General features: G+C 39.0%; 1 protein-coding gene across 1 annotated transcript; it reads left to right on the top strand.

The window, feature by feature from the left end:
- The first annotated feature begins 615 nt into the window (after window positions 1-615).
- On the top strand, window positions 616-17,135 carry MINAR2 (membrane integral NOTCH2 associated receptor 2). Its single transcript, XM_086719510.1, has 3 exons — window positions 616-792; window positions 13,046-13,282; window positions 16,893-17,135. The coding sequence occupies exons 1-3, from the start codon at window positions 628-630 to the stop codon at window positions 17,070-17,072; spliced, it is 582 nt and encodes a 193-aa protein (XP_086575636.1). The 5' UTR covers window positions 616-627; the 3' UTR covers window positions 17,073-17,135.
- The last annotated feature ends 7,823 nt before the right edge of the window (window positions 17,136-24,958 follow it).

Genomic DNA, 24,958 nt, shown 5'->3' with positions numbered 1-24,958 from the left:
TCAGTTCGGACCAAAGCTGACAGTGGTCAGGTTTCATGTGAGCTTGAGACTCTGGGAGTCAAAACAGGAGGAGAAACAAGATCCTGCATATCATATGGGAGACTGCATCGGCGGGGCCAAATCAGCTGTGTTAGCTCAGCAATGTTCAGAGAGAAAAATTAAGAAATCTCTTCCTTACAGGTGATATCTCATGTGCTCCAGTTATGGACTGTGACACTGAAATTCTGGCAGCCTTTATCCAAAGACTAGTTCCTCTTAAACCGTTATGTCTGACCCTGTATGGAGAGACATTAAGCACTATATATCTAATTTTGGCATTTTGTGTAATTTAATGAGTACAACCCCATCTGTCCCTTTTAAGCCTCCTAAATGTGTGTGTGTGCATGCATGTGTGTGTGTGTGTGTGTGTGTGTGTGTGCGTGTGTTGGCGTGCTGTGTGTGAAAGGCAAGGCAGGGCGCTGCGTTGTCTATGTGCGTCAGCATATCATTTCGAGAACAGCTCCCCCGTGTAGCTGAGAGACCTGGTTTCAGATGCCAACCGGAGCATCCTCAGGCTCATTAATAATGGACGAGTCTGACAGAAGCAGCCTCACTTACCTTTGTTTTCCACCGTAGACGAGGGGAGACATGGATCTCTCTGTTTTGCCAAATAACAACCATCCTGACAAATTCCTGCAGCTCGATGTGAAGTCTTTCATGAGGAACTCAGCTCTTCTTCAGGCCAGCCTGGTGAGGTTTCCAGGTGGGAATTACCCTGCCGCCCAGCACTGGCAAAACCTCGTGTACTCACAGGTAAAGTCCAGGACAGCATAAAGCCCCCAGGCGAGGATCAGTTCTTTCTCACTACCTATTATTTCCTTATTTGTGCAGGGAGGGTGGGGGGAAGGCTGTAGGGAACACGGCACAAGGTGGCTGCCCTTGCAATATAAAAAAGGTCTTTCTCTCTTCCTTAACGTAAGGAAACTCTGATCACTTTATAAAATATGTGAATTCCTGCAAACATTCACTTCCCGCCAAGCACTAGCTTTGCAGCCCGTCCTCATTTTATTGCCTAGTTTTCATTTTACTCCTTTCCTTCAGAATTTTTCAAACCACTTGTTACTTTTGCAAATAAGACTCTGGGGGGGAGATCTACCTCTCTCTTCTGGTGCATTCTAAGCCCAAAGCAGCAGAAGCTTAAAAAGGGACTCAAACACAGCCTCTGAGACCACTGGGGAACTTGCTCTTGCCTTATTTAGGCTGGCTCCCTTTCATTTCTTGCAGAGAAGAGTCAGCATAACAATGGAAACCCAATGATTGAAGGAAAACAAAATAGAGGGAACTCTTCCCTTTTATTTTAGATACTCTTATTTTCTGCAGGTATCCATGTGGACAAGACATAACAATCAGACCTTCAAACCCAGTGCACACTTTATTTTTTCGCTTTCTTCTTTTGCACCTTCCTTCTTTTTGCTGACCAAAAGAGAGGAATAAAACTGTGATGAGTTCCATGTGCTGGAATAAACATAAAGGCCCTGACTGTTGGAAGGCTCAAGAAACAGGAATAATCTTTGTTTTAAGACGTGAGGGCTAATGGGGTTAAGGGTTAGTCAATTTAGAAACAGGAAGAAGCATTTCATTTCATAACAGATGTGACTGACCTACAAACCCCTGCAAGTCATTAAGTCCTTTGGAGTGGTTCAAATTCCCTGAACAGAAATTTGTTTTCTTTTAAGAAACAGTTGCTACTCATGAGTCCTGGTGTAAAGTGACTCCTTTGTGGTGTGTTTGTGGGCTCCTCGGGACCTTTATCATGAGATCATTCAAAATCAAGTACACTCAAATGATTATGTAAGTGTTTCCTCCACCTATAAGGGTTTTAATTTATTTCCATCATAAGGCAGCCTGTTATGACAACTGACTTTTTAAAAAATTTTGCATCCTTCCCTTTTGGAATCCCCAAAACTCTTCCCCCCACCCATACACACCTTTTTGGTTATTGTTTTCGTGTTTTAAGTTAAACACAATAAATTCCTCCTCATTGTTTATGCCACGGAATAAAATGACTCAAAAATCAGTTCAGAAAACCTTGGCCCTCCCATGCTATGAAGTTTAGTAGAAGAAAACATATCCAATAAATTCCTTTGAGGTTGGAACGTATCAATCTAACATCTTTTGTTTGGTACTGTAGTTGACCTATTTCCTTCACGGGAATCTTCACAGTTTAAAGCTCTGTTGAATGTTGTTCCTAAACCTGAATGAAATGCATACAATTTTTAAGGGGCATCTTTTTCAATAGGTAGGCTCTGATGAGTTGAAGCGGTTATTTAACAAAAAAACAAGGAGGTAAAAATCTGCTATGAATGTCTTTAGATATGTTATTGGTAATTTTTTAATTGTTTCTTTAAGTTTATCTATTTATTCTTGAGAGAGAGACAGAGAGAGTGAGCAGGGGAGGGGCAGAGAGAGAGGAAGAGAGAGGAAAGCAGGCTCTGCACTGTCAGCGTGGAGCCTGATGTGGGGCTCGAACTCACAAACTGTGAGATCATGACCAGAGCAGAAACCAAGAGGCAGACACCTAACCAACAGAGCCACCAAGGCACCCCTGTTATTGGTAATTTTAAACTGCACATGAACTCGATTTAATTATCCTTTTACCCTAAAATAACGTTAAATTGACAGAATAAAGGCTAATTTACTGTTGAAATAATGGGGTGAGGGGAAATAAATCTTACAAATTCAGTTAGCTGGGTAGCCATGACACAAATTAGGACTAACAATTATTTGTATTTACTACTTTAATTTGCAATATGTGAATAAGAAGTTCTTCTCTCATTAGCTGTATTTTAAAAAATCCAGGAATGATATATTTGTGGGATAAAATAAATACCTAAAATAAAGGACTTACTAAAGTTTTAAGTAGCTGTAGAGATACCTGGAAGAAGGCACAAAGTGTATCAGGTGCATTTGAGGCATTAAGGGTGCATAAGGTGGCCCTGTCAGAAGTTCTTAATTAAAAACCCTCAGTCTGCTGGGGATGCATTAAACCAACAGGAAGAGCATCGAATAAAGAGGGTGGAAACCTGGTTTCTTGTCTCACATCCACAGTAAGCCACTTTAAGAGACATCTATTGTGGCTCTTACTTGGTTCATGCCTCAATATTTTCACTTGAAAAACTACAATAATATTAATTTTACATATTTGTTTTAAAATGAGAACAAGTAAAATAACATGAGGTAAAACAATTGAGAGGAAATATTTCCCATAAAAGTTTAAGAAATGTGTGTTGTTGTTGTTGTTAGACAGCAGTCTGTTGTGTGTGTTGAAATTATCCTTTCATTAGACATTGCAAAACAGTAGATAATACTACTTGCATTTTTTTATTTATAGTGTGGATGGAGGGGTGTATGTGCTTGTGTGTAGACGGTGGTGTTAGGGAATATAGTCAATACATCTGTGAATCCATAACTCAAGCAGTAGATTTTTTACTCACACGAAATCTACATAGGCTTCAGAGTTGTGTCAGCTTACTGCTGGGTCTCACACCACCCAGGTGCATGGTGTTTGGGATTCAGACTACATCACAAAATGTCAAAGGACTTAACCTAGCAACAATTGCCTTCAAAATTAGTGGTAATTCAGCAGTTAAAACACAGATCTCATAATCCCGAATGTGAAGTTGAATTCATAACTATACGCAGCATATTCTTATCCATCTCAAATCTTTTCTATAAAAATTCACATAACATTTTCAGGGGAAATTCTTTAGGCCATAATTACACATGAAAGCAATTGTGGGCATATAGAAAAGCAAGCACTCGTTCTCACGCATGCCTATAGTCCAGGACGCTGTGAATTCCATGCCAGGCAAATACACAGGTCATCCATGTTTGCAGGGAGAGAGTATGAGCATATATTTCTTGATTCCACTATATTTACTCCTTCTTAAATTCTTTCAGTAGAGAAGCAAAGAAGCTTCACAATAAATTTCATCTCAGTGCAATGAACAAATGTTCGCCAAAATCTAATGTTTCTGGTTGTTAAAATAATTCGGGGCATGTATCTGATGAAGGCATGTGGAATTGTATTCTAAATATTTCTGCCAATCGCTTTATAGAACGAGGTAATGAAAGGAAAAGGGTGATTTTTTTTTTAGTTTAAATGCTAAAATATGTTTGGTTTCAGATAATGTAGTGCCCCCCCTTTTTTGATTAGCAGTCAGACTTCAGAGTCATTTCAGACTAATCTCTTTGTTTTATCTTTTCCTGGCTTCCATCACATCTTTTTCAGAACCCAAGAGCATTCCATGCTAAACTTGTGAGCTGGAGCAAAAGACCAAGGATAAGAGGTTGCTCTTCCCTTGATTTCTAGGCAGTGTCATTTCCTGGGTTTATTTCCTAGTCATTTTCCCCGCTTTTTGTTACAGTCTTAAGAGCTATCTTTTCCCCTATCTTCTAATGTCTCTTCTATCTCAGTTTTTTGTTTTGTTTTGTTTTGCTTGTTTGCATACTATAATTGTACTTCTTAATGATCTGTCTCTGGACAGGTCCCTGAAATCTGTTTTGCCTTCTCTAAAAATGTCTCTATTCCTAGTCCTCCAATTAGCGTTCTGAAAAGAATGCCCTGCATATGCATTAGACTCCCATTTTTAAGCATATATTTGGGGAAGAGCCTTTGAGGCTCTTAAATTATTATCTAGGAAGTAGATTGACAGGCACCGCTCAGTTGTTCAGGGATTTACTTGCAAATATCAGAACATGATTTATCAAGTTATGCTAAATTTATGCAGCTCACAAAATCTCCAGTGGGGTCTGGAATTTAGCCTTGGATGGTATGCTGCCAGAAACAACACCTAAGCTGTCTCATCATACTGCTCTCAGATCAGACCCAAATGCCTCTTGCACTAAAGCTTTTATTAAGGACGCCCTGAGTATTACAATAGCATGTGTGGGAGGTTAGGTGGAGGAGAAGGCAGGAAACAAGTTTCAAGAAAGGCCTGTGTCAGACAACAAAGGTTTGGTAATTGTCTGAGATTTTAAATTTTATCCTGAAAATTTTGAGGGGTTGGTGAAAACTTATTCTAGCAATTTGGGAAACAGAATTACTGGGGTCACTGGGGAGCTGATTTTGTTTGTATACCCACAAGTAATAGATAAACAAAATGCCTTGTTTGCAAGGCATTTATGATTATGAAAGGGACTTCGTTGTATGTACAGATTAAATTGGGGAAAAATGGAAATCTTTATAATCTTGATTCTCCCAATCCATAAACATGGTATATCTTTTTATTTATTCAGTTCTTCATATGGCCCTTCAATGATATCTTATAATTCTCCACATAGAAGTTTTCATAAAGTTTGTTAGGTGTATATCTAAATATTTATAGCACCATTGCTTTTAGACTAGAACCTTTTAAATCATGTTTCATAATAAAGTGTTACTCATGCATGCCATTGATTTTTATAGATTATGTAATCGTTATATATTAATCTTAAATCCAGGAATAGTGTTAAATCTTTTATTTTGACTGTAAACATCCCTACAGCTAATCATGCTATACGCTATTTTGTTTTATTTAAAACCCTATTTCTTTTATTTATTTTTCTGTTCTTATTGTATTGCTTAGGGCTTCCACTGAAATAATATGTGAATGTTTGTGATTACTGACATCCTCGTATTAATTCTGAAACTAAAACAAATGTTTCTAATATTGTAGCCATTTGGTAAACTATGCCCTGGAAGTTTTATGTAGATTCTCTTAATTAATTTTTAAAGATCACCTACTATTCCCAGGTGGTTAGGAAAGTTTGCTTTAAATGCGTTTGAATGTTTTCAAAATCTTTTTCAGAATCTGTTGTAAAATTCTGCATTTTTTTTCCTGTTAATGTGATGAGTTACATTCATCTTCTAATTTTAAATCACCCTCCAGGTAAAAATTATTTCCTGATATAAATCTTATTCTGGTATGTATAATTTATATGTATTGTAGGATTCTTTTTAGCAATAGCTTATTCATGGCTTTTGCATTGTGCTTATAAGAGAAATTGTCCTATAATTAAATTACCTTTTCTTTTACTTACTGCCTTTGTCTGGAGTTTATACCAAGCTTTCATAAAGTGAATTGGGGAGTATTCCTTGTTTTCTTATTTTCTGGAAGTGTTTGACAAAATATAAATGATCTGTTTCAGGGATATCCAGTAGAATTTGACTGCAATATTCTCTTGGCCTGATAATTTTCAGTTTGGGGTAGATGTTAAGTTATTGATTCAATTAATCAAATTATCACAGGTTTATTATCATTTTCTATTTTTTCTTTGCTTAAAATTTTTTCAATGTTTATTTATTTTTGAAAGAGAAAGAGACAGAGTGCAAGCGGGGTAGGGACAGAGAGAGAGGGAGACACAGAATCCAAAGCAGGCTCCAGGCTCTGGGCTGTCAGCACAGAGTCCAACACGGGGTTCAAACTCATGAACCATGAGATCATGACATGAGCTTAAGTCAGATGCTTAACAGACTGAGCCACCCAAGCCCCCCTATTTTTTTTCTTAATTAAGTTTGATAAGTTATATTATGATGGAAACTGCCCAGTTACATATAAAGTTTTTAAGTTGCTCATATTATTCTCCTATTACATTTATTAATCTCTGCTACGTCTCTTTCATTGTTTCTTTTACATTTCTAACACTGGATTTGTGTCTTTTTATTTTTCCTGAGCTGTATTGCCAGAGATATTTTAATCTGTTTAGCCTCTCCAAAGAAATAGTTTTCAACATTGTTCATCCTCTCTAATTATTTGTTTTTTAATTTGTAATATTTACTGATTTCTACTATCTTTTTTACTTGTTTAAATTGCAGTTAACATACAATGTAATATATCTACTTCTATCTTTATTGTTTCTTATTACCTCATTTTCTCATTCTGCCTTTATAATGCAGAAAATATTTTTGTAATACTCCCTCAAAATACCGTTTCAACTCCACCCAACAATTTTACAGATGTAGCATTTTCCATTTTAATTCTATTCTAAATTTTTAATTTCCATTATTTCTTTGAAGTGTGTGTTTTAGTTTTCTACAAAACGTGGCACTTTAACTTTTTGATATAAATATACAAATTTCTAACTAAGTTGACTGTGTTCAAACAGCACAATCCATATAATACTGAGTCTTTGAAATTTGTTTTAAAGTCTAGTACATTATCAACTTTTGTAAATATCCAGTGTATATTTTAAAATTAATGTATTCGGTTGTTTAATGAAGATGTCAGTATATGTGACTTGATCAAACTCGGTTTTATTGCTCAAATCCTTTATCTTTAGTAATTGTTTTGTCTGCTTGATAAAAATTCTCTGCATAAATTTCTCCTTGTAATTATGTCAAGTTTTGCTTTATAAACTTTGATACTATTTTATTAGATACATACAAGTTTAGAATTGTTATATTTTACTGATGATATCTGTCTTTATTCACTTTCTAGCAATTCTCTGTAACTAACAAAGTCTTTTATTTTAATACCTATTTTGTCTGCTAAATATATATTTTCTTAGTGGTTAGTCAGGCTAAGTTATGTTATGGAAACAAATTTTAGTGAGTTAACACAATAAAATGTATCTCTCACAACATCTGATGTGGGTGATGTAGATGTCCTAAAGGCCTGGCTTCCAAGTGGAATCCAGACTGTTCCTTGTTGAGGGTTTACTATATCAGAATCTCCATAGGTCTGAACATTGGAAAGAGAGTAACCCAGGAATCTTTCAAGGGATTTTAGGGGTCAACCATGTGTTGTTATTCATATGTCCTTGCCGTTGTATGCCCTTAAGAAGAAATGGATTTGCTAGTTAGGCTTTGCCACAGTTTATCATTCTGTCAAATATATTTACATACTATATATATATATATATATATATATATATATATATGTGTGTGTGTGTGTGTATATATATATATGTATGTATAGTGTGTGTGTGTATATATACAGTATATATATATAGTGCATATACATATATAAATACACTTATATGTTAAACATATTTACATAACATATATTGTATATCTACACAATATATAAATAACACACATATATATATAAACTCTCCCTTTCTGAATGGGAAAAATTAAAGACACAGCCGTCACTATTCCAAAGTAATTCTGAGATCCCATGGGAGTAGTTTGCATGGCCTCCTTCTTTGAGGATATGGAAGATTGATTAGGACATGATTCTGCTTTTTAGAAGGATTTCTGATGCATTGTTCTCTATAGTCCTTGATTACACTCTTTAGGAAACATCTCCTTGTTCACTTTTCTCTTTTGCCACATCAGAAGTAGACCCTGCTTCAAGGATAGACTTCAAAGTTTACTCCTACTCAAGGACATTTAGAAATCTAGGATTATTGTCATTGTTTTCTTTTGTTTTGTTTTAATTTTAAACATTTAAAAGCTTTTAGGTGTAGGCTTGTGATTTCTTTGGTAATACATTCTTTACAGAATTTAGGAAGCTATTTATTAATGTATCTTACCTAACATAACTGACTACTTGCAGTCACTTTTATATGTCAGTAAACACACCTACGTTCTTTGCAGACATAGCTCTCAAATAGGCTGTAATGCCTTGCTTTTCTGCCTCCATTTCTGTATTTTTAGAGTCAGTGACAACCGCATAGAGGCTCTCAGGGATAACAGTTGTGAAAGCACAGCCTAGCATGATCTTTATCTTGAGTCATTTTATTCAGTTGAGAAATTTCAATAGGTATTTTTTGCTCAATGCTTTTTAAAAAAAAATAATTCTGTGTTTTAGTATTGAGATCTACAAACAGACTTTCAACAATAGAAGGCATCACATTTCTAGATGCCTAGATTCCTCTCTACTATCTTTCTTCTTTCCAACTGTGCAGCTGTCTCTAATCTCATCTCTTTCTTGTAGCACATTAATGCTATGATTATTGTAATGTCATTATACGTACATGAATTCTCTGATTATTTCACATGTATCTCTCCTAGAGCTACAGGTGATTAGATTCCAAATTACAACAAATGACATTTATGCAAAAAAATTTTTTCCTATAGGACATGAATAACCATCATTCCAGCTTCTGATGTTTCTCTCATCCCTTTCCACTTTTTGGCTGCAAGTCCATGCCACATGTTTGTGGAATTTCAAGATCTACTACTTTATTAGGGAGGATAGACTAGGCTGTGCTAACACGTAACCCCACAAAACACCAGTAACTAAAAAGAATGTTCATGCTCACGAGAAGCCTAAAAAAGGGCAGGTGGATTTTAGAGGCAGCTCTTTTTTTTTTTTTTAATTTTTTTTTTTTAACGTTTATTCATTTTTGAGACAGAGAGAGACAGAGCATGAACGGGGAGCGTCAGAGAGAGGGAGACACAGAATCTGAAACAGGCTCCAGGCTCTGAGCTGTCAGCACAGAGCCCGACGCGGGGCTCGAACTCACGGACCGCGAGATCGTGACCCGAGCCGAAGTCGGACGCCCAACCGACTGAGCCACCCAGGCGCCCCGAGGCAGCTCTTTTTTAAGCAATAACCCATGGCCCCAAGTTCCTTCATCCTGTAGTTCTGCCATCACAGAACCCTTACTTAACAGTGACACAAAAATGGAAAATGAGCCAAAAATCTTGTGGAAGATTTCAGGGGCCAGGCTTGGAGGTGGTTTAGCTGGCCCCAATTTAACTTCAAGCCAGACTGGGAAAGACAGTCATCCATCCTTTATGCTTGGGAGAAGAGGATAAAATTCATAGGCATTTAACCAGTCACCACAGGACATAGCTCCCATTCTTCTTCATTTGCCAGTATATCTTTTCACATTCTTTCCCTCTCATTTTTGAGTCCTTATATTTTAGGTACTCCTCTTATAAAGATTACATAATTTCATTGAATTTTAAAAATCTGACCTGACAATCTCTGTCTTTAAGTAAAGAATTTAGTCTATTTACATTTAACATGATTATTTCTGAAATTGTTCTATTTTGCTGAAGTTCCCTCATTCTTGGTTTCAATTTTATTGTCTTATTATCAAGTTTCCTTTATCTTTTTTTCTGTTGCTGTACTGATTTAGAAACTATGGATTCTTTCTCTATTTTTTACTAATATTTCTATCCTCTCACTAACCTGATTTCTTAGAATGTTCTAATAAAAAATATTTGTGTTAAATTTTACTGTCAAGTGACTTAGTTATCCCTTATTCAAAAACTCACAAATTAGGGGTGCCTGGGTGGGTCGGTTGGTTGAGCATGCTGCTCTTGATTTCAGCTCAGATCATGATCCCAGAGTTTTGGGATCAAGGCCTGCACTGGGCTCTGCACTGAGTGTGGAACCTCTCTCTCTCTCCCCCTCTCTCCATCTCTCTTCCACTCCCTCTACCCCTTTCCCCCACTCATGCTATTGCTCTCTTTCTAAAATAAAAAAAAAATTAAAATAAATTAAAAATGGTTTAAATTCCCAAATTGGTGATTATTATCTCTGTTTTACCATAAAATCAATACTTACTTAGATATAGAGAGAGAGATATAGATAGACTTATCAATATTTTTTCCGTATTCCTTTTTGTTTTGTTTTGTTTTGTTCGGCATTTCTTCTTAATTTTTCCTTTTATTATCAAGTTTCTTCTTTCTGGAGTACAGTTTTTTTAGAGGCTCTTTCTTTATTGGTCTATTAATTGTATACTCTCAGTTTTTGTTTGTCTCAACGTGCACTCTATTTCATTAATTTTACTGATTGATAGTTTACTTATATATAAATGTTGTAAATAATGATTTAAGTGTATAAAAGATAAATGGACAAAGTAATGGTGATACGGAAAAGTCCAGGTAAGCTTTGAAATGTTACTTTCCTTGAATATTTTAAAATACAAATTATTGTAGAGTCCATATGGCTAAAATAATAGAATTACTGTTGAATTTTCCTTTGGTAAATATAATCTAGTGGGGTCGAGGGTTAGAATCAAATACATGCTTTTTTTTTCCCTTAGGCTATTTGAGAAAAATTATCAAAATGTGAATGAACCTCAACCATCATTAGTATTTTTTATATTGCTATCATATTCTTAGTAAAGAATATTCTATTATATATCTTAGTAAAAATATTCTATTAGTTTTCCCTTCACATGCCTTCAGACATGAAATTGTCATGCAACAGAAAAATAAATGGCACCATGTATTAAGATAAACCCCAGACTTCCAAGAATATGGTTTAGAATTAAGGGTTTGCATGTTCTTTTTACACTATAGGTCTGATTAATTTTTATCTTGTGCCTGTTAGTTTTTCAGGGTCTTTATACACTGTAATAGAGTCTGTTATTTTTTCCTGGCCCCCCAAACTGTATTTTCCTCATTTACAGAGCTTTCTTATTTAAGAAGCTCAAAGAATAGTCTAGTAGGCAAGAGAACTGACAAAGCAAATTTGTCAGTGTCCAAAGAATTATCCCTCTCAAAGATGATCAAAGATATCTATCCTCGAAAACAACAAAAAAGCCTTGAGTCAGAATTATGCGAAGCTGAAATGATCTAATTTCATATCAAATTGTTTTCATATCAAATTCAGAAACATGTTTTATGAGGTCATCCATCTTAAAGACAAATGCTAAGTCAAGATGATGTATTATTTCATTGCAAATTTCAGTATTGTAGAATATAAACTGATTTTCAGACCAACAACATAATAAATTCAGAGAAGATCTCCAAGTTGACCGCTAAGCATGTCAAAAATCTATGGGTTAAGAAAATTAGGGAAATGTAAGGCTGAAGAGAATGTGAATGGTTTTACCTAGATGGTTTTTTTTTTTTTTTTTTTTGGCTTATCAGCCATTTCAGAAGGAAACTGTATGTAAAACTAGTTTACAATTTAGCTTACATAAATACATATTCAATGTGACCTATATACCCCAATATATGCTGAGGAATCAGTATAATGGTGATAATAAAGATGACTAAGAAGAATATCAATTGCTATTGAACCTGTTTAGGAAGTCTGAAATATGTGAAACATATGCATTAAAAAATTGCTGTAAATTAGTGAAATGTGTCGCTAGCTTTTAAGGGTTAACCCTAAGTTTTCTGAAAATTAACTTATGTGAAATTCCTCTCCCTTGAAGCCCCATGATAACTGAGGCATTACTCTATAAGCTTTTGTTTCTTCTCAGCTTTATTTAACCAATGAACAAATTTTAATGGAAATATTTTCTACCTCCATGATACTTTTGTAGCCATAAGAAGAAAGAAAGAAAAAAAAAAGCAAAATACAAACCTGAAGGCCAGATCAGACACAAAAACACAACTGGCCTCCACTGTTAAACTTGGGACACTGGTTGTCCTTGGGCAGGGGAAGGGCAAGGCAGAGTGAGGTGTGCTGGTAGGTGCTCTGTTTCTTGGTAGCGTCTTGGGTTTATTTGGTTTGTGAAAATTTATCGAGCTATACATTTATGATATATGCAATTTTCTATTGTATATTTTGCTTCAAGTAAAAAAGATTTTAAAAATCTGAAAGTCAATATTAGAGCCATCTAATAGCCACCTGGTCTGTACACATATAAAGGAATATGATGCTGTTCTGTCCTCCAAACTGCCTGAAATAGGAGTCCCAAGAGAGTTTTTGTAAAAGCCAAGGCACATCTATAAAATGTTTGTAATCTTCACTTTGCTGGATTAATCCAGCATTGCTAAATATTATTTTTATCGGTCGTGGAATGCACAAATAGAAAGAAGTAAAATGTTATTAAATCTCAGTGCAAGTGAGCTGGAAAAGAAATTGACTTTGTTCAGATTCTGCGATTGGAATTAAAGGACAGCGTTCTTTCTCTATAGTGATGAAATAGCATTTTAATGAATGATTACTGAAGATGAGCAAGATCACATGCAAAGAAAAAACTCAGTTAAGGACAGGATTCTAGGTCAGACCAGATCCTAGAATCGTTTCCTCGTTCATTGTCCTAATCTGTTGGGGTTCCAGGCAGAATCAGCAAATTTTCAGGGGCGGTTATTTCACGTTTCATCCTCCGCCATCAATGAGTGGCCCATTGGTAAGAGGAGACTTGTCTCTGTGCCTCCTAACAGAGAGAGAAGAAGACTATCACTGCTCAGCGAATGAGAGGACCCAGTGCACAGCGTGCTGTTGCTACGGATCATCCCCCACCATCCCTGTCCTCTGTTCTGAAGAATAACCCACTGTACGGTGACATAAGTTTGGAGGAAGCTATGGAAGAAAGAAAAAAGAACCCCTCATGGACCGTTGAAGAATATGACAGGCATTCCCTGCACACAAACCTTTCTGGACACCTGAAGGTACTCAAAGCAAAGAATCACCTTCTTCAGTTGCTGAAGAAGATCAGTTGAAGTTTCGTTTTTTAAAAAAGGATATAAGGGTGCCTGGGTGGCTCAGTCGGTTAAGCATCCGACTTCTGCTCAGGTCATGATCTCACAGTTCATGAGTTTGAGCCCCGCATCGGGCTCTCTGCTGACAGCTCAGAGCCGGGAGCCTGCTTCAGATCTGTGTCTCCATTTCTCTCTGTCCCTCCCCTACTCATGCTCTGTCAGTCTCTCTCTCTCTCAAAAATAAATGAACATTAAAAAAAAATTTTTTAATGGGTGTTTAGGTGACCACCCCTCTTCACTAGACCCAAATGTCCAGATGTCAGATCATTGTGGCATCTGGCATCCTTTTCTCTGTCCTAGTCAGTACATGTTTATTGATTTGTTCTGAGTTTTACAGTGTCAGCAATTTCTGGCATCTGTATAGTGTAGAGAGGAGGAAATGATGTGATACAGAAAGGTTTACCTAGAAGGTAAAAGGTTTTTCAAAGTTAATTTGCAGATTATGTATGTTTTCCCCTAGTTTTATGACCATTTATTTCATGAATACTTAAGAATTCCCTATTCTGCATTTATTCAAAAATATTTATTAAATTCTCTGTCTTAGGCACTGTGCAAGGCAGTTCTCATCAAAGGTCATCTTATTCCAAGCCCACTCAATGATTTAAGATTGCAGATTTACATTTTGGACATTTTCCTGTGTCTCAGTAACAAAACAAAACAAAAACATTTCAACACAGGAAAAGTATGCAATGAACTCATTCACCCAGCCTAAACCCAACTTCAGTTTTTCTTTCCCCACCGCCCACCCGCACTCCCACCCCAACCCCACTGGTGGTGTCCTCTGTCACATGTATAGAAGATCTAGACATACCTGAACATCAGGGAAGGTGGCCCTGTATTTTTTACTAGATTCCTCCTCAGCCTCGGTTTGCCCTAGGGTCAGGGAGGCCTGACATTTTCCATATACCCTTCACATAACAAGGTGTATCTGCTCTGAGCCCCGTAACTTAAGCACCTGAAGATTTCTTTCTGTTGAAAAGGGGATAGCATTGTGTCCCCTTAAAATCTTACACTTAAAAATCTCCTATGTGCACTCTTGAAATATCTTCTTGTCCAGAGACTTTGAGGTTTTTTAATCTCCTAATAGATTTGATGTATCTACTTAATCTAGCCTTTTTTTCCAAGGAAGTTTCCATAACAGACACTCCCCCCTAGCAACAGTAATCTTGTGTTTTGTTTTGTTTTGTTTTGTTTTGTTTTGTTTTGTTTTTATCAGGAGTCTGAAGATCAGGACCTCTAAGAAGTCACTTTCTTTTTTTCTTTTTCTTTTTTTTATTAAGTTTTTATTTTAATTCCAGTGTAGTTAAAATACAGTGTTATATTGGTTTCAGTTGTACGATATAGTGATTCAACAGTTCCATACATCACCCAGTGCTCATGATGAAAATTGCACTCCTTAATCCCCATCACTTATCTCACCCAACCCAATCCCCCTCTCCTCTCCCCTCTGGTGACCATCAGTTTGTTCTCTATACTTAAGAGTCTGTTTCTTGGTTTCTCTCTCTCTCTCTCTCTGTCTCTCTCTCTCTCTCTCTCTCTTCTCTCTCTTGTTCCTTTCCTTGTTTGTTTTGTTTCTTAAATACCACATGAGTAGAATCATATGGTATTTGTCTTTCTCTGACTGACATACTTCCCTTAGCATAATACTGTCTAGCTCCATCCATCCATCCATCCATGTTTTTGCAAATGGCAGGTTATATTCTTTTCTATGGCTGAATACCATCCCATTGCGTGTGTGTGTGTGTGTGTGTGTGTGTGTGTGTGTATGTATGTGTATATATATATATACATATATATATATATATACACACCATATCTTTATTCATTCATCTATCGATGGATAACTGGGCTGCTTAAGAAGTCACTTTCTACAATTAGGAAAAAATGTATTGTTTTATTTTGCAAGCATTTCTTGACTGTATGCTAGAGCTTCTTCTCCACTCCATGTTGTTCACGTGAATGGCAAAGGGACTATAAAGATGAGTATTCCTGTCCCTGTTGTCAAATCGTTAATCTAACTGATCAAAGTAACAAACCATAATTATAAAACAAGATAGAGGAAGAGGATAGTGTTTGTAATAATAGTAGAAAGTGCTATGCAGATTCAAACGAGGACAAAACCACACTGGATTATAAAAAGGCTTCATGAGAAAGTCAATTTATGCTGGACTTGAAGAATGAGTAGAATTCCAAAAGATACGGAGAGTTTGCATGAGTGGGGAAGCTCTTCTGTCAGGAGTAGCAAGAAAAAAGGCACAAAAAAAGAAAGTGAGAGAGTTTGTGAGAACAGCAAATAGTCCAGTGTTGCTGGCACTGTAGTGTAAGTAATAGAATAGCTCTCAAAACCACTAAACAGAAAAGTTCGAATGTACGGCTGAGGAGATTGAACATCATTGGCAATGAGGAATAATGTTTTTGTTGGAAAATTCCATGAGTTATGTTTAGGAGGATCAAATGTAAATATGATAGATGTATTGCTTCACTAAAACCAGAGTCAGTCCCCTCCCTAACCATCCTCCACATATACAGTTACCTCAGAGCTTTTACAGACCTCATGATACTATTTTTCAGCACTTTTTTTTTTTTTTTTAATATGAGAGGGGTGGGGCATGGGTGAAGGGCAGAGGAAGAGAGAGAAAGAGAATCCCAAGAAGGCTCCATGCTCAGTGCAGACCCAATGTAGGGCTCAATCCCAAGACCTTGGCATCATGACCTGAGCTGAAATCAAGAGTCAGACATTCAACTGACTGAGCCACCCAGGTGCCCCAAGCACTAAGTTTTTAAAGAGATGTTTCTGGAAGTCATGACGTTTGTTCTCCTTAGAATTTCTTTCTATACCTCATGAATTCAACTTCTTCATCGCCATCCTTATCCATAGCTCATAACTAGCAGAAAGAGCCCCTAACGTATGTTCTGAAATTTTTCCACCTCTTACAGTCTATAAAATTCCAAGTGCCTTTGGTCAGTCCCATTTTTCTAAAATACTAAGAGTTTTATCAGTAAGAAAGGAGAAACGAAACCCCATATTTAGTTACCAGGGCAAACTACAAGCAGAATGTAAGAGAGGATTTCGACAAGGATTTCAAGATCATCTATCCTTCTGCACAGTTCATCCAAATTTTATTTTAATATTTTAGCTTTTCTAAGAGCAGGACATTGAAACTAGTAGCAATGTGGTCGAAGAATGGTATTGCCATCACCAGTATCCACCCACCTCCCTAGACGTGAGCCATTCCTCTCCTGGCAGCGCGAGCCTAGAGGTAAGTCATCGACCCCTGAGGCTAGAGAGGCAGAGAGGGTGAGCAGGCCGGCCGGCCGCTAGCCACTGATGATGAGAAATAATGATGCTATTCAGGGAAGCCTAGCCTCTCTTACTGCAACCATGACCCTTAAGCTTTACCCAGGGCAATAGGACTATTGGCCTTCAAACCTCTGAGAGTATCTTGTTCTATAGTATCAAGTGGTCTGTAACGCTGACTGATCACTGATTGATCCTAGTCTCCTGTGTAATTTTTTTTTTTTTTTTTAGGAAAATCCTAATGACCTACGGTTTTGGTTGGGAGACATGTACACGCCCGGTTTTGATACCTTACTGAAAAAGGAAGAGGAACAAGAAAAGCATTCGAAATATTGTCGTATAGGTCTGATTTTGCTCCTTGTTGCGTGCATCTTGGTTTTCATAGTGACCGTTTGCATGTTGTTCGCCTAAAGAAACTGCCGCAGACACAGACACTTGAAAGTTCTTAAGAATCTTTCTAAATAAACATTCGCAGAAAAACAGGTTCAAGTAGTACGAATGTATGCTTGAATGTACAGCTCAATGTAATTGTCTCGTAGAACACAAATGTTGCTGGAGATAAGCTGGCTTTCTCTCCTTTGTTCTATGAAATTTGTAAGAATTCCAGAATGGCTTTTTTCCTTTGGGAGGCAGGACTTCTGGGGATCACAGAAAAGTCACCGTATACAACCAAAACTTAACACTCAGAATAGAGAACGAAATCACACCAATAACTGTCAGCAGCTTCGTCTTACCTCCTTGCCACCCCCACCCTCCCTTCCTCCCTAAGACAGCTGAGCAAATCAGGGGCACCTGGGTGGCTCAGCCCGTTTAGTGCCTGACTTCCGCTCAGGTCATGACCCAGCAGTTCCTGAGCTTGAGTCCCCCTGGTTGGGTGAGTAGCTCGCCCCGGGAGCCCCATTTCTCCCTCTCTCTCTGCCTCTCCTGGGAGTCTTTCTCTCTCTCTCTCTCTCTCTCTGTCCCTCACTCACGTGCGCCCCTCTCTCTCTCAGAGGAAGGAAGGAAGGGAAGAAGGAAGTTGAGCAAATCATTTTTTGGCTGCCAGATATACAGGTTAAAAACTTGTGGTTGTGCTATCTATTGGGTTGGATTCAAGCTGCTTTATCTCGTTTTGTTCCTATTTAAGCCAGAAAAAAAGGGGTGGTGGAGGGGCTTGACTCAAACGTGTTCTTATTTTCCCAGGATTCCTTTTTAATGCCTCAGTTTGATGTCACACTGTCAGTACACCTAAACTTGAACAGGCCATAGTTATAGAATTAATTACATTTCTTTAGTTTTTTTTAACGTCTACTTACTTTTAAGAGACGGAGTACAAGTGGGGGAGGGGCAGAGAGCGAGGGAGACCCAGAATCCGAAGCAGGTTCCAGGCTCTGAGTTGACGGCACTGAGCCCAATGCCGGGTTTGAACCCACCAGCTGTGAGATCATGACCTGAGCCGAAGTTGGATGCTTAGCCCGCTGAGCCACCCAGGCACCCCCAAATTAATTACCTCTCCAGCCAATCTTGCTTACTAATTGATCCGCAGTGGCTAGTGTGACCCCTGGTGGCTCTCAGTGAGTATGTATCACCGGCCATGGCCTCAGAGGAAGGCCCTCGGAAAGCAGAGGAAATACAGCCAAGACAATGGGATCTGAATCCTGTCTTCTGCTAACTGTGGGACCCTGGGCAAGTTACTGTCTCTGAGAAAGGATAAGAATCAGCTCCCCCGTGGGGCTTGCCTAAGGACTGAACAGGAGCCAGATAAGAACAATACTTGGGTCCTAGTAAGTAGTTGCATAGTTAAGGACAATTGTTGCAACTAGTATGTGCTAGTTTATCGGTACCCTGAGGTACCTGACATTGCCTACAGATAACCAGGGACATGATTCTGGCCACAGACAGAGAATCAAGTCACCTCCCTTATCTTTTTCCTAGAACACTGGACCCTACATCACGTGCCCACTCCTTTCTCTTCTTTCAGGACTACCCCCACTCCCACCCCCACACTGTTTAGTGCATAAAACAGAAAAGGGACCTTTTCCTCTTCCCATCCATCAGCTTTTGCCCTTTGGGACTAGCACACCGTTCTACTGTATTTCTCTTAGAGTTACCTGAAATAAAAATTATTGAAGTGCAGCTTTACCGTACAATAGAATCACCGTGCACAACGGTAGTCTGAGCCATATTTGTAGTACTTCTTATTCCTCTCCTCCTTTATAATACGTTGTCATCCAATTTAGAACTGAATTAAGGAGAACAAAGGTCCCGGGGACTTCCAAGGGCAGGCCCGCTCACTGTGGATGCCTGGCAGACAACCTCTTGCTATTAACCCAGTTTGCGAAGCCTGCCCAAAGTTCGCCTCTAAGGGATTCAAACCATGTTCAGGTCTCTGCTACACGTAGAAAGCATTTGTGCTGCACCAGGTTACAACCAGCTGTCCAGGGTCACTTACAGGTAAGGCTCTCTAAGGGCACTCAGCAGGGATAACCACAGGACAGCTGTGTCAACCTGCCTGCCTCAACTTCTTGGCTCCTGCCCCCATCTCATTACCTTTCTCTTCTGCCCAGTCAGGAGCCTGGCATCCGTCCCCCTGCTGTCTCCAGCCCTCCTCTGCTTCTCGTCCATGATGCTAGCTAGCAGTCATTTAGATTTCAACATGATGTGTTTATTACTTTGCGTTGCTCCCAAACCAATCTTCACGTTTAGCCTTCAGTGTAACTATAGAATCAAAATATGTTATCCCTCATTGGATTAATGCGATGCACCTTCATGAAAGGGAAAGTCAAAGGACGAGTCAGTATATTCCTGTGTGCCCTCAAAATCATACCGTGAAAGCTGTTCCAGTTTCTCCTTCAGTATGGGTTTTGAAAATGGCTCTAGCAGAAAAAGCATGAGGTCATGGAAAATACAGAGGTGATGGCCCTAAACAGGCTTAAGTTCAAACCTGGGCTTTTTAAAACGACCTCTGATCCAGATTCAGTGAACGTATCTTTAAAGCATTTCAGTACAATCCTTGGTACATAATAGGTGGTCAATAAATAGTAATTACTATTATGTTCAAAAAATGACTGTTTTAGTCACCACTTTTTTTTCTAAATTGGGTGAGGAAGTCTGGGCTCCCCAAATTCCTCAGTGATAATGGTTTCAAACAGTGATCTTTCCCAGGCTCTTTAGAAGATGCTCCCCACAAAAGTTTTATTCTGTTGCTTTGTTGTGTTTTGTTTTGTTTTTTGGATATTAGGTTAGTGTGTGGGAGGCCTAAAAGCACATAGTCTGGTAATTTTCTAGAGAAAAACATTCCAACTGTGGATCCTGTTTTAAAGTGCTGCTCTCAGATTTAAAAGAAGAAATGAAATTGTTTTTTACATAACCCATTAATGGCTATTCCAATTATATTCATGTTGCTGTCACCTAGCGGAGACTTTAGTGGGTAGAAAACAAAGAAAAAGCGTCCTTGGCCGCACCATTTATCCAGAGTGCACTGCTGCCATCTGGTGGTGAAATATACCATCTGCCATTAGTCCATGAAAATGTATTTTACCAAAGGCGTTTTGCAGGTGAAAGCCCAAGTATGCTGCTGTGATTAGCAAGAGTGTGATCCGGTGGCCAATAGCTCCTACCGTCCCTCTCAAAACCGCTAATTTTGATTTCCTCTCATCTTGCAAGAAAAGAGACATGACTGCCCTAGAGTCAGACTGATTCCTGAAGACAGAGGAGGGATCCTCGGCATAAACTCGTGGCTCTACCACACAAGTTATGCTAAAGTCAAAAATAGAGGTATTCTTAGAGATTGCCTCCTTCCCAACCTCAAACTGGTTAAGAATTTAGGAATATTAAATTATTTACCACTATTTCAGGTAAGGCATGGTCTGAATTGCTTCCTTTTTAGCTCTCTGTAAATATTTTTTAAAATATGTTTTAATTCCTCTCTTCCCTCTACCTATCGTTTAGTAAGAGGTTTGAAATTCTCCCCTCGTGTCACTGAAGAGGTAGTTTTATCAGATATGAAAAATAATTTTAAAACTGGCATCAGATAGGGCCGATAAATATCAAGCTCTCTGGATTTCTACTTACTCACAGAGTCTAACGGACCGTGCTTCGTAGAGGAAAGATAACTTTTCTGGTTCCTTCCAAAAACTCACTTAGTCCAGGCTCTTGCCCAACTTGAGGTGAGAATATTCAACTGAAGTGAGCAATTTCAGAAACGGAACACAGCTCCTTGCCAGAGCGGTTGTTCTGCCGTTATTTTATGAACTATGACTCATGTACCTGATCACATTTCCGTCTTTGTGCAGACTGCTGGAAAAACTCCGGAGCAAACTGTGCTCTCTCTTCTTAGGAAGTGCGCTGGGCTTCCTCGTGTGCTGTTCTCATTCAAGGCTCCATCTCATAATCCGTCCTTTGCCTCATCTTCCTCTCTGCCTCAAATAGGTGGCATCTCACAGGGCTCTTACTATTTCTCCACACCTTAGGCCTACTGAACAGATAAACTACTAGGCAGAAAATTCTGCGTATGTTGGTTTTATGTGCTCCCATGTGTATATAAAAAACAAAGACGAAAGGCTCTCTTTCAAAAGGAAAATTTGAAATTAAAAGTATATTTTAAATAAGGAAATCCATGTTTTTGGTATAAAAAGTTCCCTGAAGAGGTTTCTCTGGCTGGAAGAAATGAGGTTCGAGGCTCACACAGTTTTATTCATACTATGCTTACTGTTTTCAAGTTCCTGACAAAAAGAAGAAAGTAAGCATTCGTGTTAGGCTAATTAAATTTTTTAGGTTTTTTTTTCTTCCAGGTTATGAAATAAATTCCCTCACATTTGAATTCATGTCCAAGTGGTCCAGGTTGGTGAAACGTTGTTTAGATAATTACCTGAATACTAAAATGATTGTTGTGCTAGATTCCAAACTTTATCAGTCAGTATAAGTGAAATAGTAGTTCATGAAACTTTCTAAATATCTATTTTTTAAAAGGCTAAACCATTTAGAATCAACGCTTCATCGTTAAGAGAATAATGTCACTGTATTTCCTGCCATTGTTTTATTTTTTTAATACAATGATCATAAGCCTTTTTCATGAATTCTAAACTTAGTTTTTTAATGGTGTTCTTTTTATTTTTTTTCTCAAGTTTTCATTTGAATTCTAAGTTAGTTAACCTATAAGGTAATATTGGTTTCAGAAGTAGAAACCGGTGATTCATCACTTACATACAACCGCCAATGCTCATCACAAGTGCCCTTCTTAATGCCCATCCCCCATCTAGCCCATCCCCCACCCACCTCCCTCCATCAACCCTCAGTTTGTTCTCTATCATTAAGAGTCTGCTTTGTGGTTTGTGGCCACCTCTTCCTCCTCGTCCTCCTCCCCTTCTTCCTCCTCTTCTTCTTCTTTTGTTTATTATCAACACATAAATGTACAACTTTAGAGCCATTTTTGAGCTATTCAGAAAGATTCTCAGTGGATACCCATGGACAGCAGCCCATACCTGCCACACACACACCTCAACCTGTCTGTTTGGCCTTCATTTGAGCTGTCTCGGGCCAGTATCAACACAACAGACATGGTCATTCTTTCTATATTTGATAGTCTCAAAACCCTCCCACTTCCACAGTCTCATATCACCTCAACTACAGTCTTGTGGGAGAAGTATCAAACCTGCATTTTATAAGAGACGAGATTGAGGTGCAGAACCGTCGGAAGACCTGTCAGAGTAGTGAGAGCCTCCATGATCTAAACGTATTCTGGTATTCTTTCCACCCTCATTTTCATCTTCTCATTACCGGCATGAGAGTTTGGTAGATTCCAGATTTTGACAGAAACAGGAGCAGTTTCTCTCTTCTCCCCTCCAAGCTCAGCGTATTCTTTTTCACCTCCAGTCTCCAAGAGTGATACAGAAAATGCATGATGTAAGTAAGGGCAAACACAGTTGCGCCCGCTGTGCCAGTAAAGGCGAATACCCTAAGGTCATGCCAGTTTGCCCATTTTAGTTCATGTGGCTTCTCTGTAAGATAAGAAGTGCTGACAGCCGAGAGTCTGCTTGGAATTCTCTCTCTCTCTCTCTGCCCCTCACACTCATGCTTTCTCTCTCTCTCTCTCTCTCTCTCAAATAAAGTTAATCAATCAATCAATAAAAAATAAATGAAATAGAAGCCAACCCTAGACCTCTTGATTAAGAATATTCATGGGCTAATTATCCTTTCTTAGTAAGTAATGTTGGTAGAATGTCTTTCCTCTATCACAGTGTTCCAGAGCACAAGACCTGATTTCTCCAGCGTTGTCTTGGATCATGTCAGCCCCAGGAAGCCCCAGCTCCTCTAGGGTCTGGACAGGAGGAGCCTGGTTCCATAGGCATTGGCATCAAACTCACTTGGAGGCGATTATAACCTCCTGCAAGCTTTTAGTTCCACCTCAGCCTCAGAGGCATTCCTGGAATGAATCTCTCAAATGCCCACTCTCCAATCCCGCCAGGTGAGGCACCGAGGCACAATGTGGCAACATCACCTTTTAAATTTTACACTCACCAAACACTCTTTGAATTGTTAACCATGGCAAGAGAGGGGTGGAGAGGGAGTAGAAAGGGGGCAGGGGAGGCAGAACTAAAGGATGGCTCTTACTTCCCTGTAACTTGGAGTTAAATTCTCACCACCAGATGGCAGGTGTGCACCGGGATGGGAAACTACTTCCTAAACGATTTGAGAGATGTCGTTCTTTGGTGTCAAAACAGGGAAATCCTGACAAATGAGCGGAGAACTTGCAGAGAACTGGAGTGATTAATTGTGCTGATGAAGCCCTAGCATGGGGAGCAGGGCCCTGCCGAGACTGTGGAGCATGCTGCGGTGCAGGAAGGTGACAGTAATTGAGGTCCCATACTGAGAAGTCTTCAGATGGAGCAGCTCAAGCTGCGCGCCCAGAACTCATTAACCAAGTCCTCCATGCAGTCTCTGCTCAAATTGTGGCTCATGCTTGTTAAGAAATGCAGAATTCCAGGACAGCTCAATCCGAATCTTCTTGTTTAACAAGCTCCCCGACTGATTTCTTTCTCTCTTCAGGTTGAGAAAAGATCTCAAAGAGTGTGGGCTCCTTAGCAAACTCTTTCAAAGCTGGGGTTCAGGGATGAGGGGCCCATAAAGATCCGGGGTTGTTTTGCAAATGTCAAAATACTCACTCCAGGCTCTCATGGATGCACAGTCTACTTGGTAGCATTTCCCTCTGGAATGAAAAGGCAGATATGGAGATCTAAGTGCTCTCTTTGTCCAGGGTCTATCTCCCTGCCTTTATACTGTCCTTGGTAACACTAAACTCATGAGCAGTATAACCCTTAACATATGGAAAACCTGATCTTTATTTAATAATGACTTAGTTTAAAATGTTGTGCTGAGGGGTGCGTGGGTGGCTCAGTCTGACTACAGCTCAGGCAGGTTGTGATTTCGCGGTCCGTGAGTTCGAGCCCCACGTCGGGCTCTGTGCTGACAGCTCAGAGCCTGGAGCCTGCTTTGGATTCTGTGTCTCCCTCTCTCTCTGCCCCTCCCCTGCTTGCTATCTCTCTGTCTCAAAAAGAAATAAACATTGAAAAAAAAATGGTTGTACTGAAATTGGTACTGCATTTTAAATGGAATCTTAGAAATATGTTTTGTGCAGGAAGAAATACTGAGAAAGCCTGGGCCATGACGGGTAATACAATAGTGATTTCTTGTGTGTCAGCAAGATTTTTGTGTGAGTTAGAGGTTAGCACTCTTGCCACATATTGTCTTTAACACTGGTTTCTGGGATACAAAGTGAATCCATCTGATCCCAAATTTCTGTCTCGGGTTTCAATTCTACAGCCACAGACTTGAGTGAGGAGAAAAGGAGCTACTGATCTGCCTCCAGAAAATAGTGTCGGGGCAAATTCAATCAGCCATTGATCAGGAGTACTAAGTCAGTCTCATTCAGGTTCGTATTTTAACTCTGAATTTCCTGCACCCTTTTCTGGAGGGGATACAAGTCTGGGAAGGATAAGTCCATCCAGATAATCTTCTGCACACCCATGGCAGGGGGAGTGGCATTCCTTTGTTGGTGGCATCAGTGCTATGTGGTACTGGCTCCTGCGGTGACACAATAGTCACCCATACAGTGTTCTGGGATTGCCAGCCTTTGGCTGTCTTCCAAAGGTCCCCATGCCTCACTGTAATGTGCATCTCCTTCACCCTGTGACTTTCTTTTGGTCAAGTGGCCTCTCAGGATGGTCATCAGCTCATTCTCCAAGTTCATTTTCACAGCTTCCCCTGGAGCCATGGGAACAGTATGGACCCCTTTGAAGTTACTCCCATGCCACAGGGAA

This window comes from Puma concolor, chromosome A1 (assembly GCF_028749965.1).
Source record: "Puma concolor isolate L17-30 chromosome A1, mPumCon1.1.hap2, whole genome shotgun sequence".
Lineage (NCBI taxonomy): Eukaryota > Metazoa > Chordata > Mammalia > Carnivora > Felidae > Puma > Puma concolor.
This window is presented reverse-complemented; position numbering and strand designations above follow the sequence as displayed.

Bases quoted from the DNA above. Each gene is read 5' to 3' on its own strand.
- MINAR2 (XM_086719510.1), top strand. From the start codon at position 628: ATGGATCTCTCTGTTTTGCCAAATAACAACCATCCTGACAAATTCCTG. The intron at 793-13,045 runs GTAAAGTCCAGG...GCCTCCTAACAG, and splicing joins AAAACCTCGTGTACTCACAG to AGAGAGAAGAAGACTATCAC. The intron at 13,283-16,892 runs GCAAAGAATCAC...TTTTTTTTTTAG, and splicing joins GACACCTGAAGGTACTCAAA to GAAAATCCTAATGACCTACG.